This window comes from Oryzias latipes, chromosome 14 (assembly GCF_053564925.1).
Source record: "Oryzias latipes strain Hd-rR chromosome 14, Olatipes_Hd-rR_3.1".
Classification (NCBI taxonomy): Eukaryota; Metazoa; Chordata; class Actinopteri; order Beloniformes; family Adrianichthyidae; genus Oryzias; species Oryzias latipes.
This window is the reverse complement of record NC_136250.1, coordinates 21,271,858-21,286,675: the sequence shown is the minus strand read 5'-3', so window position 1 is coordinate 21,286,675 and position 14,818 is coordinate 21,271,858. Positions and strand designations below refer to the sequence as shown.

The window sequence follows — 14,818 nt, the reverse complement described above, 5'->3', positions numbered from 1 at the left end:
TTTGCTTCATAGATGGTAATGCTACAAGCTCATGTTTAAAGCATGACACTGTTACGTTTTACAGCTTCTATAAGTAAGCAATGTTACTGTAAGCTAAACAATGGCTATGACCGAATTCCTTCACTACTGTACTATATAGTGCATTCGTCATTTTGTAGTGCTGTCCGAATCTACAATTCTAAAATCGAGTTCCCTAGAAATTTCCTAGAAGTCTCTGCGGAAAAAAAACAGTGTGAATCGATGCTCTCTAGATTGGCGAATATTTTCAAGAAACCATCAACGCTTTCATCTTCAGAACTCAATAGGTTCATAAATGATCGTCACAAAACGCTCATATAAATGAGATTCCCACTTTGTGAGATCGATGGCATCATATTTTTCGTTTAAAAAAAAGTAAACTGTCTAATGTTACCACGATACTGCTAATGAAGTTGTAAAAATGATAGAGTCGTATATATAATTATATTTAAAAAAATTCCAGTTTCTGTAATGTTTTGTTCTGTTGTTATTTTTTTTTGTATTTATATATTGCACCTAAAAAGTCGGATAAGGCTGAAGTTGCGTCCCATTTTTAGAGTTTCCGCTTTGAGAGTTTGGGTTTGGGTTAAAGGTAAATCTACATCACATTTTAATGGTTCCTACAAAAGATCTAGCGGACAAAAAAAGGTTTTACAGAGGATGAAGAACACACTTCTTCCTCGTACAGGCCGGTCCATGAAAATATTGTCTGACATTAAAAAAAGTCTTAAAGAAGGTCGGGGACCCGTGGTCTAGACAATGATGGGGATGTGGAGTGGCGTGGCTACATCGGAGCCAAATTAACCAAGTTTTGAAGTTCATCTCACAACTCATTGAATTAGTAAAAAAGGTGCATGCTTGTGTAGCTACATGAAAATATCAGATATCAGGAAATTTTAAGAGACAATTTATTAGTCGACCATTAAGTTTATGCATACCGGTAGTTTTGACGGCATAGTTTTAAAAGTTTGTTAGGTCAAATTAAAGTCAGCAATGTTATTCTGATGGTGTGACACTACTTTACTGCCGTTCTTATGAGCAGCCAGGAGCAGCACATGACATTTACTGTCATGCTTGTAAATCAATCTGCTCTCATTCTTCCGTCTTTGACGTCAGTCACATCAGGGACAGCTGTAATGACATGTTGTTGGGTCGTGATTTTCACACGCCTGTTAATCATTTCCCCACTATTGTCTGTGCCTGCAATGATCATCACTTGTGTTTGGAGATGGCATTTTAGGTGGACAGAGTCCATTTTAAACCAGCTGATAAGGGAGCTTTAGTAAAGCTAAAGAGGCAGAGCAAGGAGAAGAAAGAAGCGTGAGGACGCACAGCCTGTGGAAAACACACCTAAACACATATCTGAGCACATTTTACACTGTTTGACACGAAACGTATCCAAGTTATAAACTGACCAATCAGAGGCCTCAATAAAAGTATGTGGTGACTGCTGACCCCAATGTTGAACAATCAAAACGTTCGATTGACAGATTGTTCTGACCCTGTCTTCAAGTGGTAGAGGTGTGGACTTCCGACAAGCTCACTCCTGATTGGTGAGAGTGGTTGTCAAATAGACAACGACTCAAACAAACTTGGACCAATCCCTGCTTACTGACGATTTCTGGCTCCAACATGAAAAAATGGCGACTGCATTGATTTCATTTGATCAGCGCTGGAAGTAAACTGTCTTCTTTTGTTGACGTCACACTAAGACATTTGACAGTTTCAGAGAGGGAAATTAGCTCATTCTGAATCTAACACAATCAAGACTATTCAAGAAAAAGGTGGAATAGAGTGATGTTTACCACGGAACCGAACATTTCCATCTGAAAATGAAGGTGGCTCACTAATGGGCTTCTGTGAAAGGGATACGAACAAAGATATGTGGTCATTTTTGGGTCAATATTTTGCTGTATTTACATGTTTTGAGATGATCTAAGTTTATCCAAGTTAATCCTCAGCCCGGCACTCTTCTTTGCATTTGTTCAGAAAGCTCATCCATGGTCTTAACCAGTCCTTGTTCCCTTCACATCTATTTGGAACTACATGATTCAGGCAAAGCCTCAGTCCTGTTAAGGCAGTATAAACAGAAACAAAAACTGCATCCAGGGATTGTTCTGCGACTTTTGGTGAAACTGTTTTATCTTGTTTGTTCTTGTTACAGAACATAAGGCGTTTTCAGGGTTTATCATTGGTCTAAAATAGATGTAGCTTTATGGTAAAACCCACACAATATACTATGATTTTATAAAGCTATATACCTACATTATTTATAACGAAGTAAACAAAACAAAAGGTCATTTTTTAAGCAGATTTTAGCCTTTAAACTCTACCTGATTTAAGAAGAAACATCACAAATATAGCTTTATATTTAGCAATGTTCAGTTTCTATAAAGATGTTTCGGGAACAATTATAACCCTTATGGCCCTTTCTTTGTTTAACCCTTCTGATATCTTATATGACCCCACCCTTACTTTGACGTGTTCTCCCTACCATGACAAAGGTGGATAAAGGTGGAAAGATTTCATGTAATCCATGGACACCAGTGAAGATCACAAATCATTGAAGAAAAAAGGTTCAGCGCACTGTCTAGTGGGTCTAGATGACCCAACTCTCAATGTTAAAGTGCCTAGGACAGCACAAGGGTTACGATAATTAAGCTGCATCCACTGCTGCCTAATTACATTTTTGACTGGAACAAGAAAGGATCTTTCACAGCAAATCAAACTGGTAATGGTGTCCCACATTTAAACAAAACAGTAAACACTTTGATTTTCTATTAGTAAAGGCCAAAACATCTATGCTGATGTGTGTTGTAACCACTTGTGCCTGCATTGCTTTGAATGACCTAAAATCTAGTAAAGTCAGAGTTTTCTCTTAGGAATTGCATATTTAAATGAATTCTCCATAGAGGATTACCAAACATTTAATTTTGTTTAATTATCAAATTTTTGAGATTTTCTGGATTTTCTAAAAGTTTATTTATTGGAGATTTTTAAAACCCTTTTCTCAGGTCAAGTCTTACAGTGACTTGTTTCATCTGGAATGCTTTTACTAATCGGTTTTAACTCAATTACTTAATTAAAAAATGTTTTTGCTTGTCCCTGTCCTCCATGCTTTTATGGAAATGTTGTGCAGTGTTGCATCACAAAAATTAGCTAATATTTTCCCACATACAATGCTGCCAATGTTCCACTTTTAACTCTTTAAACAATCATTTTGTCCTACAAAATTGGAAAATTACTGCATTTGTGGGAGCAGTAAATGAATTTAACTAAACCATATCTTCTTGGCTTTGTAGCAGCAGAGAACATGTGACAGACAATAAGGTGCTGTGGGTTCTGGCTGGGCAGCTTTCCACTTTTGCTGCTCCCACTTGTAAAAATATGAAATTGGCTCCATCAGTGTGGTGCTCGGGGGACTTTGCAGTTGAATTCTTGCAGCTCAAATGAAATTGTTGTGTGTGTTTGTGCGTTTTTCAGACCAGCGCAGTGCTGTGCTCGGGAGGCTGTGCTCTACTGGCAGTCAGCTCCCTCTTGGCCATTATCACCGTCTTCCTTCCCAGCGGAGGATGTGAGAGGAGGGCCTGCACCCTGGCTGGATACATGCAGATGGCTGCAGGTCAGTCAAAAACACTAATTCTGTCTTTTGATAGTGAACCATAAAAAAATTGGATAAGTCCTCTACTCTGCAATACATCTTTCACTGCCTCGTCTTTCACAGTTTCATCCTGAGAGAAGGACTCATTACCTTGTTTTACCTGAATGCTAAAAAATTGCTGGCTTTGTAGTCAAAGTCAAAAGGAAAAAAAAACTGAAGATACATCTTGAGGACAGATGCTGCTAGGCAACCAGAGTCTGCATGGCAGGGGTGAGCCAGTGAAAGGAAACTGAGGATGGATTTAGAGACTCCTGTAAAAAGACAATTACGCCACCTTAACACAGGTCATTGGTTCAGGGCTGCATGTGACTTATCAGGCCGCCTGTAATCAGCCTGTAAACATTATGTGGTGTTGTCAGAGCTTGTGTGTGGGGCTTCTTTCACTACACAGTGCAAGCCCTCACATTCTTGCTATTTAGTTGCAGTTGGTCCATTCTTAGACTACCTTTCTCCTCTTATTGATGAATGTAAGGTTCTTATCAGTGGGAACATTCACAGTACTTTGTTTCCACAAACTCACCTTGTTACTGTTTTGATGTTTTCTACCTGACTGAGCTGTGAGCCTCCTCCAAGTTCATTGACCTGCTCAAATAAATATTATTTGATTTACAGTATTTTCCGCACTTTAATGCAAACGTAAAAGGATTTTTTCATAAAACGATAGTTTGCCTTATAAGCCGGAGCATCTTATATATGGATTAATTCTGGTTGTGTTTATTGATTAAGTGATTTTGAGAGGTACACTGCGCTCTGTCAAAGTTTTTTTTATGTGATGCAAAAAGGAAACGTTGGGATTCACAGGTATTGCAATTTCGCTAACGCGACTAACATGTAGCTGTGTCGGACCGTGTTTTTTGTTTGTTCCAAACAAGGTTGGGAGTTACAGGAATTGCGAATATGCTAATGGGGCTAACATGTAGCGGTCCTGGACTATATTTTTTTAACATCTTACTAAAAAGGTTGGGAGTTAGCATCATCACAGGAACGGTTATTTGAGCTTTATCTGTCTGTTTTGTTTTGTACGTGTTGTAATAAAGGTTGTGATTTATTTTAAATATGCCAATGGGGCCAATTCTTCTAAAGCGTCTCATGTGAAACGGGTTACAAACATCTAGATTATTGTGAATGCAGTTAATGAACTGATGGACTCATCTCTTACTGTTTTCTCGCTTGATATGCCCCATAGTTCAGTCCACTTTATGACCTCATTTTCATTCATTGACAGTGGTATGTCACCACTGTTCTTGTGAATAACAAGCAGCTTTGTTATTCTGCAAGTAAGTATTTATGCATATAAAAAGAGAGAGGATCCATGGGGTGGACATGGTAGAATTTATAGGACTGCTTGTTGGTTTCAGCCAAACTCCTACATTTCTGTGTGACTCTGGAATCCCATCAATGCAGCTTTGATAAACTGAGATCAAACCTGTGGTAAAGTCAGAATCCTGAGCCTTTTGTGGTTGTTTGGGTTGTTTGTATGCAACATTGTTCTGTGTGTCTGTTGAAATAAGAGGCCAAACACATCAAATAAGAGTACAAAGTGGAGATCTGCAGCTTTGTTCTAATTCCAGGTGGACTGTTGTCTTGATAGAGGAAAATTTAACAAAAAAAAAACAAAGAAATCCCAGAAGGACGGATCAAAGCAAGGTTTTTTTTCTTTCCCCAGGACTACAAATCTGGGTGAAGTTTTTGATTATTCTGTCACAACAACCTAATTATATATTTTCTTTCTTACAAAACGTTTTTAATAGTGTCTGTTTTCTGGTAGACACAAACTACTAGAAGAAGAAACATGGCTACTTCTTCTGTTGTGTCTCTTGTATGTTTGGATTTTTTTCTTCTTTCATTAAAATGACTAAACAGGACAGCTGGACAGGACTAAAGTAGAAATAATCTGTTCGTATTTTTATGATTTGATTTAAACGATGCCCAAATAGAGAGATCAATAAAATATTTTTTTTAAATAGGACTTTATTTCCATAAGATTGCTAATTTTTCTGTTGTCTCCAAAATGTTTCTCAAAACACGCTGGACCAGAATTGGATGTCAGTAGTTTACAGAAACCCGTCGTATTCAGTTCATCCGTTTGCTTAGTTTTCATGCGGTCCATCCAGAGTTAAAAAATCAGCAGTTTGACGAAGAAGACACGTCGCATTAACCAATCAGGGACTCAGCTTTGGGCTCATTAAAACATTGGGTGGTAGCTCCTCCCACACATTCTGGGGTGGGTTCATCAGCCTTAGTTTCTTATATAAGGCTATGTCACGTAGCTGACACGCACATTTAGCGCATTTTCCACGTACGAAATTTCATTTTTATGATCCATGCGTGATGAACGTAATTTGTAATTATTATTTTTTAAGTATTAGTCAATGTGGGCAGGTGTATGTCAAGGGTTTTCGGTTGTGAGTCGTTCAAAATTTTTGATGGTTAAGAATTATGCAGTCTATGCTTATTTTACGTCGTTTATGTGCAGTTATTAAGTAAACCTTACGCGATTGTCTGTGATTTTAGCAAAAAGCATACACAAATTTGTGGCTTTCCACGACCCTTCCAGATATGTCTAACAGACCTTTTAAGAATGTACCACCGATGTATAACTTCTACATCACGGATACAGCTCACATGTTCAAATGACGTAATTGACGCACAAATCACAAATGATTTGCACATAATCACGCACGGTTCACGTACTACGTTGATTTCCATGTTCTTGTTGTGGTTATTCGTACTTCCTCCATGGTTTTAACGTGGTTCATTCATGATTTATCTGTAAAAATTTCACGTACATAGTGGCTGTGTGACAGGGCCTTAAGATACGTTTCAACCAGGGAGGTGTAATTAGGGGAGGCAGTGCCTCACCTGTCATCAACCCCAGCTGCCATCACGAGATGCAGCACTATAGTCTACTTATAATAAAATAAATGTATCCACTTATCTGTGCTATAAATATAAATTTACATATGTGATTCTAATCATTGTAATCAGTTCTATCCTGTAAATCTCTGTATTTTCTGCCCCACGGCAAACTGTGGAATCCTTTGTAAAGTGGGTCGATAATCCCTTTAGTTCACTCAGAGGATGCTAATAATGTAATGCGTTATTAGTTTTTTTTAAACATTGTAGACATTTTTACTACATGTCCTCACTATTCATCTAATGTGTTTCATGTTTGTCTGTCATTTAGTTAGTGTTTGGATCTGACAGAAAGCTGCACTGAAAAGACAGAAAGTGAAACAGACAGGAAAACAACTGCACTTTTTGAGATATTGTTAAAAAAACAATAGATCATTTGTTTTATAAATGCATATACAATATGTTTTCAGGATGATCTTTACTGTTGGTGTTGCACAGATTTTCCTGGTTATACAGAAAAACACCAAATACTTTTTGGAGTAATCTCAGGTGATTGGGTTTAATTCTTAATGTTTTATTAATACTTTTACAAAATAATTAATTTATATTTAATAAGTAGATTGATAGATGGATAGATAGATAGATCGTGATAATAATTTACACTAGAACCTTTAGTATTTGATTTTTTTATGATTTACCTCTTTTATTTCTCTTTCTTTTCTTTTATTGTTTTTGATGTTTGATAAAATGAAATGGGAGGGGAGGGGGACGTGAACTCACATTAGTTATTTGGTGGTTGCTAATAAAGTTGAGCAGCAGTTGGCTATTTTGTCATGCCTTGCTCTGACTGACTGCAAAAATTGTGGATGTAATATCAACAAAAAAATGTCTTCAGTCAAAACAGGAAGTGATAAATAATAGATGATTAATAACTGGTAATTGGGGCCTGTTAATCACTAATCAACATGTGGGCTTATTTTTTTCTGGGATCTGTCTGGCAACAATGACAGCGAAAGGTTTGTCCATGACCTGTCAATAAATTACCCCCCCCCCCCCCCCCCCCCCCATTTACTGGCCTTCCAACAGGTTAGTAATTAAACTGACCCAAGACTAGTCAATGTCCTTTACCAAATGCCTACATTTCAGCCTCAGTCCAGGAATGTATGTGGTAGTTTCTCCCCCAAGGAGCTCAGTCATGTGAGAGAAGCTTCTCCTCTTCAGAGGGAGCCAGTTGGGGTGAATTCCAAACACATCCATCGTGTGGTGTTATGGGTATGTAAAAGCATGCTATTACAACTCTTCTGGCATGGAAACGCCTTGGTTTCCATGCAGTTACGCTGACTGCAAACAGGGAGGTCTGAGTTGAAAAGAAGCAGGTCATATGAAGCGGACTCTTTGCTTGTCAGATAAAAACAGAGACGGATGGACGATTCTCCTGTTCACCTGTGATCAACAGTAGCTTTACTCAACACACCAACCTCTAGGATTTGTATTTAATATTTAATATTTTATATGACTTTTTTTTTAAACCTTCCCAATAATTTCTTCCTGATGGTCAGGAAGAAATATTGGACTCCCGTATAATAATGCAGACTTTAAAGGCTGCATAATTAAAGGCAGGAAGGTAAAGCTGCTCAGCTCTTTCTTTTCCCAGACTTGTGGTCATGTGAGTGCAGTCCAAAATTAGATGTTAACTCCATTCAGAGGTTGAGCTGCCGCGCGGCTGACGCGGCTGCCATCAATGTTTTATGCTCCGAGCGAGGGAGGTAGACTTTTCTTGAGCCCCTGCAGGGAGCTTATTCTCCTGTCATGCATATTTCAGCTAGTGCTTCTTAGTGGTCAGCATCCATTAGGTTGGATGGGTGAATGCAGGCACGACTTTCTTTTTCTGCACTCTTCCTGGGCACAGACGCTCAGGCATAGTATTTTACGTAGACGCAGTAATTCCAGCTGTCCACTTTTGAGTAATAGTTTCTGTGTGTTAATTCCTGCTGGTATTATTAGTACATTTACTGTGAGTGGAGGGCAGCTGAGTGCAAAGTTTGAGGCTGCACTCAGGCAGACTCAGTGCAGTTATCTGTTCAGGGCTGAAGACACGTCACACTCGGCTGAGTGAGCATGCTCTCTGCAAATACAGGACTCATCTCAGCTGTGTTCACGCAGGGTTTCGCTCACATTAACACACAGACAACATTTGCTTAATGTGTTCATGTTTTTTTTTTTGGTTTGTTTTTATTGATTTGATTGTGAGTTTTTTTAGCTCTGAAAGTAATTTAAGGCTTTCTCCAGGAGATTCACGGCTTCAGAACTTGAGCGAAATCTGCCCGAAGTGTTTGTTTTTCTGCTCTGACAGGAACACATTCTCTTTTATTCTTTTTCAACTCGCGCAGTCAGAGTTGTTTATGCTGTTCCAGCTATGATATCAGAAGAAGCTTTTGGTGTTTCAGCTGCATGAAAAGATAAAAGGCCTAGACCGAATCACACTCGGAGCGGAATTGTTTCTAAAGTTGGTCTTTATTCCTATCCCTTCCTGAAGTTTTACTTTCTTGCTGCAAATATTTAATTTAAGCCAGAAGAAAGTCTGGTCAACTTTTCTTAGACTGCTGTTATCACAACCCGGTCCCAGATGATCAAAAGAAGATGGACAGATGGATAGCAGCATCAATCTAATGGTTCAGGCAGGAGATTTCAAAATAAAAGTTTGAGGACGATTTTGAATTGAGTAAAGAAGTTAAAAATAAAAATCATCAACAACAGTTTTTCCAGATGCATTCATTCATCATTATTGCATAATATAATTGTGCAATAATGGCAACAGATTCTATCTTTTTTAGTTTGTAAATCTTTTTAATCAAACTCATTTCCGGGGTGGTCGTGTTGCAGAGATAAGGCAGTCGACTCTGATTGGAAGATCGCAGGTTTGGTACATGCCTCGCCCACCCATGTGTTGAAGGGGCAAGACGCTGAACCCCACATTTATCCTGGTGGTCATAGGTTGGCGCCAGTGTATGGTAGTGGAGCCACTATCAGTGTGTGAATGTGTGTATGGGTGAATGGGACTATGACTGTAAACGGTCTAATAATAATAATGGATTGGATTTATCTGCGCTTTTTCAGACGCTCAAAGCGCTTAGTGTGTCCATCATTCATTCACTCCTCATTCATACTTGGTGATGGTATCCACTGTTGTAGCCACAGCTGACCTGGTGCAGACTGACAGAGGCGTGGCTGCCAATTCGCGCCTTCGGCCCCTCTGACCATCACCGGGACATTCATGCACATACACACCAGTGGAGGAACACTGGATGCCAGGAGGGTGAAGTGTCTTGCCCAAGGACACAACAACAGTAGGCTAGGGGGAGCTGGGATCGAACCGCCGGGGATCGAACCGCTGACCCTTCGATCATTGGACGACCTGCTCAACCGCCTGCGACCCAAGAAGTATATGGAAGTCTAGAAGTATACGGCATTTCATTGTCGTTGTTTTTCATTACAAGCATTGACTGTAGAAGAGAACTGGACAGAGTCAGTTGGACATCACTCATAAACAAAGGCCTTATTTCCAGCTCTAACCAAATTAAGTCAATTCAGTCTTTTTTTTCATTCATTTTTCATTCATTTTCCAATCCGTTAATTTTCTTTCGGGCTCACGGGTCATTTTTTTGCACCACCATAGTGGAGCCAGACAGTGTCAGTAAGCGGCACTTGGTAAGAATCAGTCTATATGTTTTTCCATGGCAACTACTCTCACCAATCAGGAGTAAGCTTGTTTAAGTCCAAACCCCTACCAGTCGAAGGGTTCAACGTGAGACCATCTACTTTTATTCAGGCATCTAATTGGTCAGATTATAACTTTAAAAACTTGGATTAAAGAAAAAACATCATGAAAAAAAATAATTATAATAAAAATATGTTAAAAAAAAGTATCACAGCAAGAATGGGTTTTCAGACTATGAGGTTTTGGATTCTTGGAACCAGTGGGTACTTCCTTTTGGATTGCCAGGGGGAGGGGTCACTGAGTCCAGTTCTCATGTCTAGTCAATGTTAAGAAGGCATGAATTTCTAACAAAGAACCCAATCACTTCCCTTCTTTACAAGTATGTGTCATATCAGTGGTGTTGCAGATGAACACATTAACTATTTAGTACACATAAAGCTGTGAGTTTAGCCTCAAAAGAACCCTTTAAAGACAGAAGTCTGCTTTGGCTTTAAAAGAGAAAAACTAAAATGTTTCTTTAAAGTTCATAATCTGTGGGATCAAGATTGTCTCTGTCACAGAAGGAAGCATAAATCAGAGCTCTGGTATCTGTAGGAACAATCAGACAACTCAGCAGTTTGGGGCATTTCAAGGAGCAATCATCTGTTTATCGTGAACAGAATGATGGCGGATCAGAAATAAGGACAGCTGTCACTTTGGAAGAAGTGGGAGAATAAATATGTGTGTTCACTAGATGACAGAATAAAAGGAGTCTGACACTGAATGTTCACACCTTTCTGAAGATGATCTGTTAACTTAGCTTGGTGGGAACACGTGTGCACTTATGTATGTATGTTTGGCTGTTCTGCATGTCAATAGGTGTTGTACTTCAGGATGATTAGGATTGGCTGATGGCATATTAAAAAAAGTATTTTTTTTGTGTTTATTTATTTATAATGGTCCAGGATCCTCCCACAGTTCCTCTCGATCACAGTCAACGTATTGGGCCCTGCTGTTCTAGACAGTAAGATTCTGTGATCCATGGCCAGGAATGTCAGATCTGTTTGTCGTTTTTAAACACTTTTGAAACTCCCACATGCAATTTTGTCAGCTACATGAGCGCAGCACAAGTACTGTCCATTTAGCCAAACTAGATTTTAGAAGTTTACCCAAAATTGATGTAAAGAGCCCACAAATGGCAATTTATTTTTAAAAAATCAATCAGATTTCCTTTTCTCCAGTTCCTTCAAAGACTTTTATGCAAACAGACATGATTCTGCTGCTGCAGAGTGGCTAAGCGGGAATCATTAGCAGGCCTTAGCACAGCAGTGCGAGTCTAGTATGACCATATCATTGAACGAACACGTATTAGTCTCAACTGTTTGTTTTACACTTTTCCCTTCACCTACATGGAAATCAGATGTATTAGGCTCTTTAGACCCATAAATAAAATAATTTCCGTGGTTTCAAAAAACAAAAAATAACAAAATGTAGTCATCAGTATTATTTAGATGCCTATTTCTATTTTTTTCTTTTTTCACAAATTCACTGTTAAAGTTGGATCATTTTCCTTTACAGCCTATTGCATCTTTTACATTTGACCATTATATACTAATTGGATTATGTTTACACTTCCAACTAAACTATTTAAAAAACCTGGTCATAGCTGTTAATTTCGGTGCCCCCAGTGTAAAAGCCTCCAAACCTGCCGTCTCAGCTCGTCTCATCAGTGAGAGTCTCTCTGTATTTCATTGTGTGGCTGCTTTCAGAGAGGAAACCGAAAGTGTTCTCCTGCGTGTGCGCTCCGTAAACACACATAAATCAGAGTTTTAGTGTGCAAGTTTCAAGCCGGGACTGCTGTGTCAGCGTTCCCCTGGGCAAAGCTGCTATGTAGATATCCTCCCGAAGCGCGGTGATGAAAATGGGAGAGCTGCTTTGATCATAACGCTTGCCGTGTTATTCCAGCACTGCTGTTTGCAGTCAGAGCCCATATGGTACCTGAGCCATGTGTCAATCATCTCTGCAATACAGACAAATGCATTTTCCATATAGGGATGGATTTGCATGGCAGACTCCCACGATGAAATAACAACGAGTTAGTTTTTCTTTCATCACTGTGGGAAAAAGGAGTATTGGAGCATCTTATATGTCACTTTTAAGATTCTGAGAGCTCTTTGGGATAGAAAGAAAATGTTTTTATTAAAAAAAAATGTGACTTTAGCATTACTCTGTTATGTCTGCCATTGTTGAACTCAATTTAGTTACCTTAAGGACAAAATGCTAAAACTCTTCCAGTTTTTCAGCCTTAAGCCTAAATTTCTAAATATTGTTGATGAGACCATAGAACCTTTGGTATTTTTTTATTTTCAGATGAAAGCTTTTTGGCTTTCAAATAAGTGTGCTCTGTGTTACTTTTCTTTTTCTGATGAGATTTTTTTTCATCAGGCAATCTTTGTCCCATCTCAGTCGTCTTCTCCCTAAGAATTTCTTTTTCTTCTTTGTTACAATGGCAGAGGGAAACGCTAATGAATGAAACATCTATATCATGTTATCGGCAGTCAAGAAAACAATATATTGAGTTTTTGTTGATATTTTCAAAGACCCATAGGCTGAGGCTGACATCCAATATTTAAACATTTGTGTTTAATTATTCAGAATGTATAAAATCACAGCAAAAAAAGTCCAAAACCTATTTTTATGATTTACCAAAAAACAAAGAACTTAAGGAAAAACAGGAAGGTCGATCCAACTATAGAAAGTGTAATCCCTCATAACTTCAGCAATCACTAAAAGACATCTATCTTGTACTGTTTGGGTTTAGTTGAGAACTCGTTGTGAAAGGTTGTCGTCATCTCCAACATAGATCAGTTTGAAACCTTTGTTTTTCTGTACAAACCACCACCTTTTGGCTTTGTTGTTCATGTTCTGATTGATAAGCTGGTTATGGTGCAGACGGACAACCTGTCACAGCATTGGTCTAAATGTTGAAGTCTGTCAGGTTAAGACAGTCAGATTAGCTGAAGTGTGCAACAGTTTCTTTTTGAGTGATATTTGTTTTCAGCAGAATTACAATTCTGGATCAAAGTTTTGCACACAAACCTCTAAATAATGTTGTGACAGTGAAAATGTGTAAAATCTTACTACGTTGGCCTTAAAGGGCTAAACAGTCCGACATACTACATTATGCAAATGTCTTGATGTTAACTTTTAATGTAGCACATTTAAAGTCTTTGCTATATGAAAAAATATCTTTTTTCTTTTCTACTTGAAGTAAAACCAATAACAGATAAAGATCTTAGACTTTGTTTATAACAAATACAAAGACAAAGTCCTGACAGTAAAGACATTTGATGACCAGGGAAAGGCTAAGCCACAACTCAAAATCCAGGACTGGAACAAGATAAGAATATTTTAGAAAAATAATTTAGACATGTAGTCATTACATCATAATAGGTGATTAAATAGCTTGTTTTTAGAAGACACTCAGAATCTTTCTACACCAGATTTACACTTTGGAATTTTTCTACCCTGTTTGTGGCTTGCATACATTTGAATTTGTTCTTTTTTTTGCACATCTGTCAGTCTGTTTTTTTATACTAGTGTGTGTTTACACTAACACACACTAGGGTTCGTTTGCAAGTAAACCTAGACCTTTGTTTTCAGGTAGAACCAGGTGTGTTTTTGTAACTGCCATACAGCTCAGAGGAGCTTTAACAAAACCAAACGGAGCAGACTTTCTGAGAAAAAAACATAGTATGGGCCGTGTCCCACAGCCACTGCGTACATTTTGTGCATTTTGCAAGTATGAAATTTTGGTATTTTTGCGAGATGCAAATGCAAATTAGTGGCTTTTCAAGACCATTCCACATATGCACCACCATTGTATAACTTTTATATCGCACACATATGTTCAAATTATGTAATAGACTCACGAATCAACAAAGAATTGCATATAAAGAGCGCAATAATCACGGACGGTTCATGTTCAGTGAACCCTCCAGGCCTCAGTTAGGGAATAACTTCAGTGACAAGGCTGAAAGTTTCTTGTTTACTGCTGCCTTGATTCTGATGCTGCTTGACTGAACAAAGAAACATCTTGTTTTTTTAGTTTGGCTTCCAAAAAAGTTAAAATAATTGCAACTAATTTTAAAAATACTAAATCAATTTATCATCACCCTTACTAGTAGTTATTTGCAGCCGTTATCTGCAGATAAGCTAAGCGACTGTGTACTTTTGGATATATTGTGCTCTTAAGAATGGACAAAAATTAACAGCATCAATAAAAACATTTACCGTCTGCTTCATCTACAAACAAATATCTTCAAAAAAAAAACAGCCTACATTGTTGATCCATTGATTAACCTGTTGTTGCTGCTGTGTCACAGCTTCATTCACATATGCAAAAATACCCGAATGGGCACATTTACATATGAATCAAAGCTACAGTGTGTTTGTGGCTCATTGGTCTAATCTGATGTCTACTGTAATTATGAACACAGCAGCGCTTGGCTCGGCTAGTTCTCTGATACATTACCCACAAAAACCACAGTAATTGGACCACTAGTCAATTAGAGGCATGCTGTAAT

The 14,818-nt window shown here is 38.3% G+C and overlaps 1 protein-coding gene across 1 annotated transcript in view; it reads left to right on the top strand.

Annotated features, from left to right (window-relative positions):
• lhfpl7 (LHFPL tetraspan subfamily member 7) overlaps window positions 1–14,818 on the top strand; it is a 163,609-nt gene that overhangs the window by 58,115 nt on the left and 90,676 nt on the right. The window contains exon 2 of the mRNA XM_011483716.4: window positions 3,502–3,640. Within this exon, the coding sequence (XP_011482018.1) occupies window positions 3,502–3,640 (139 nt within the window). The remainder of the gene's footprint in view (window positions 1–3,501; window positions 3,641–14,818) is intronic.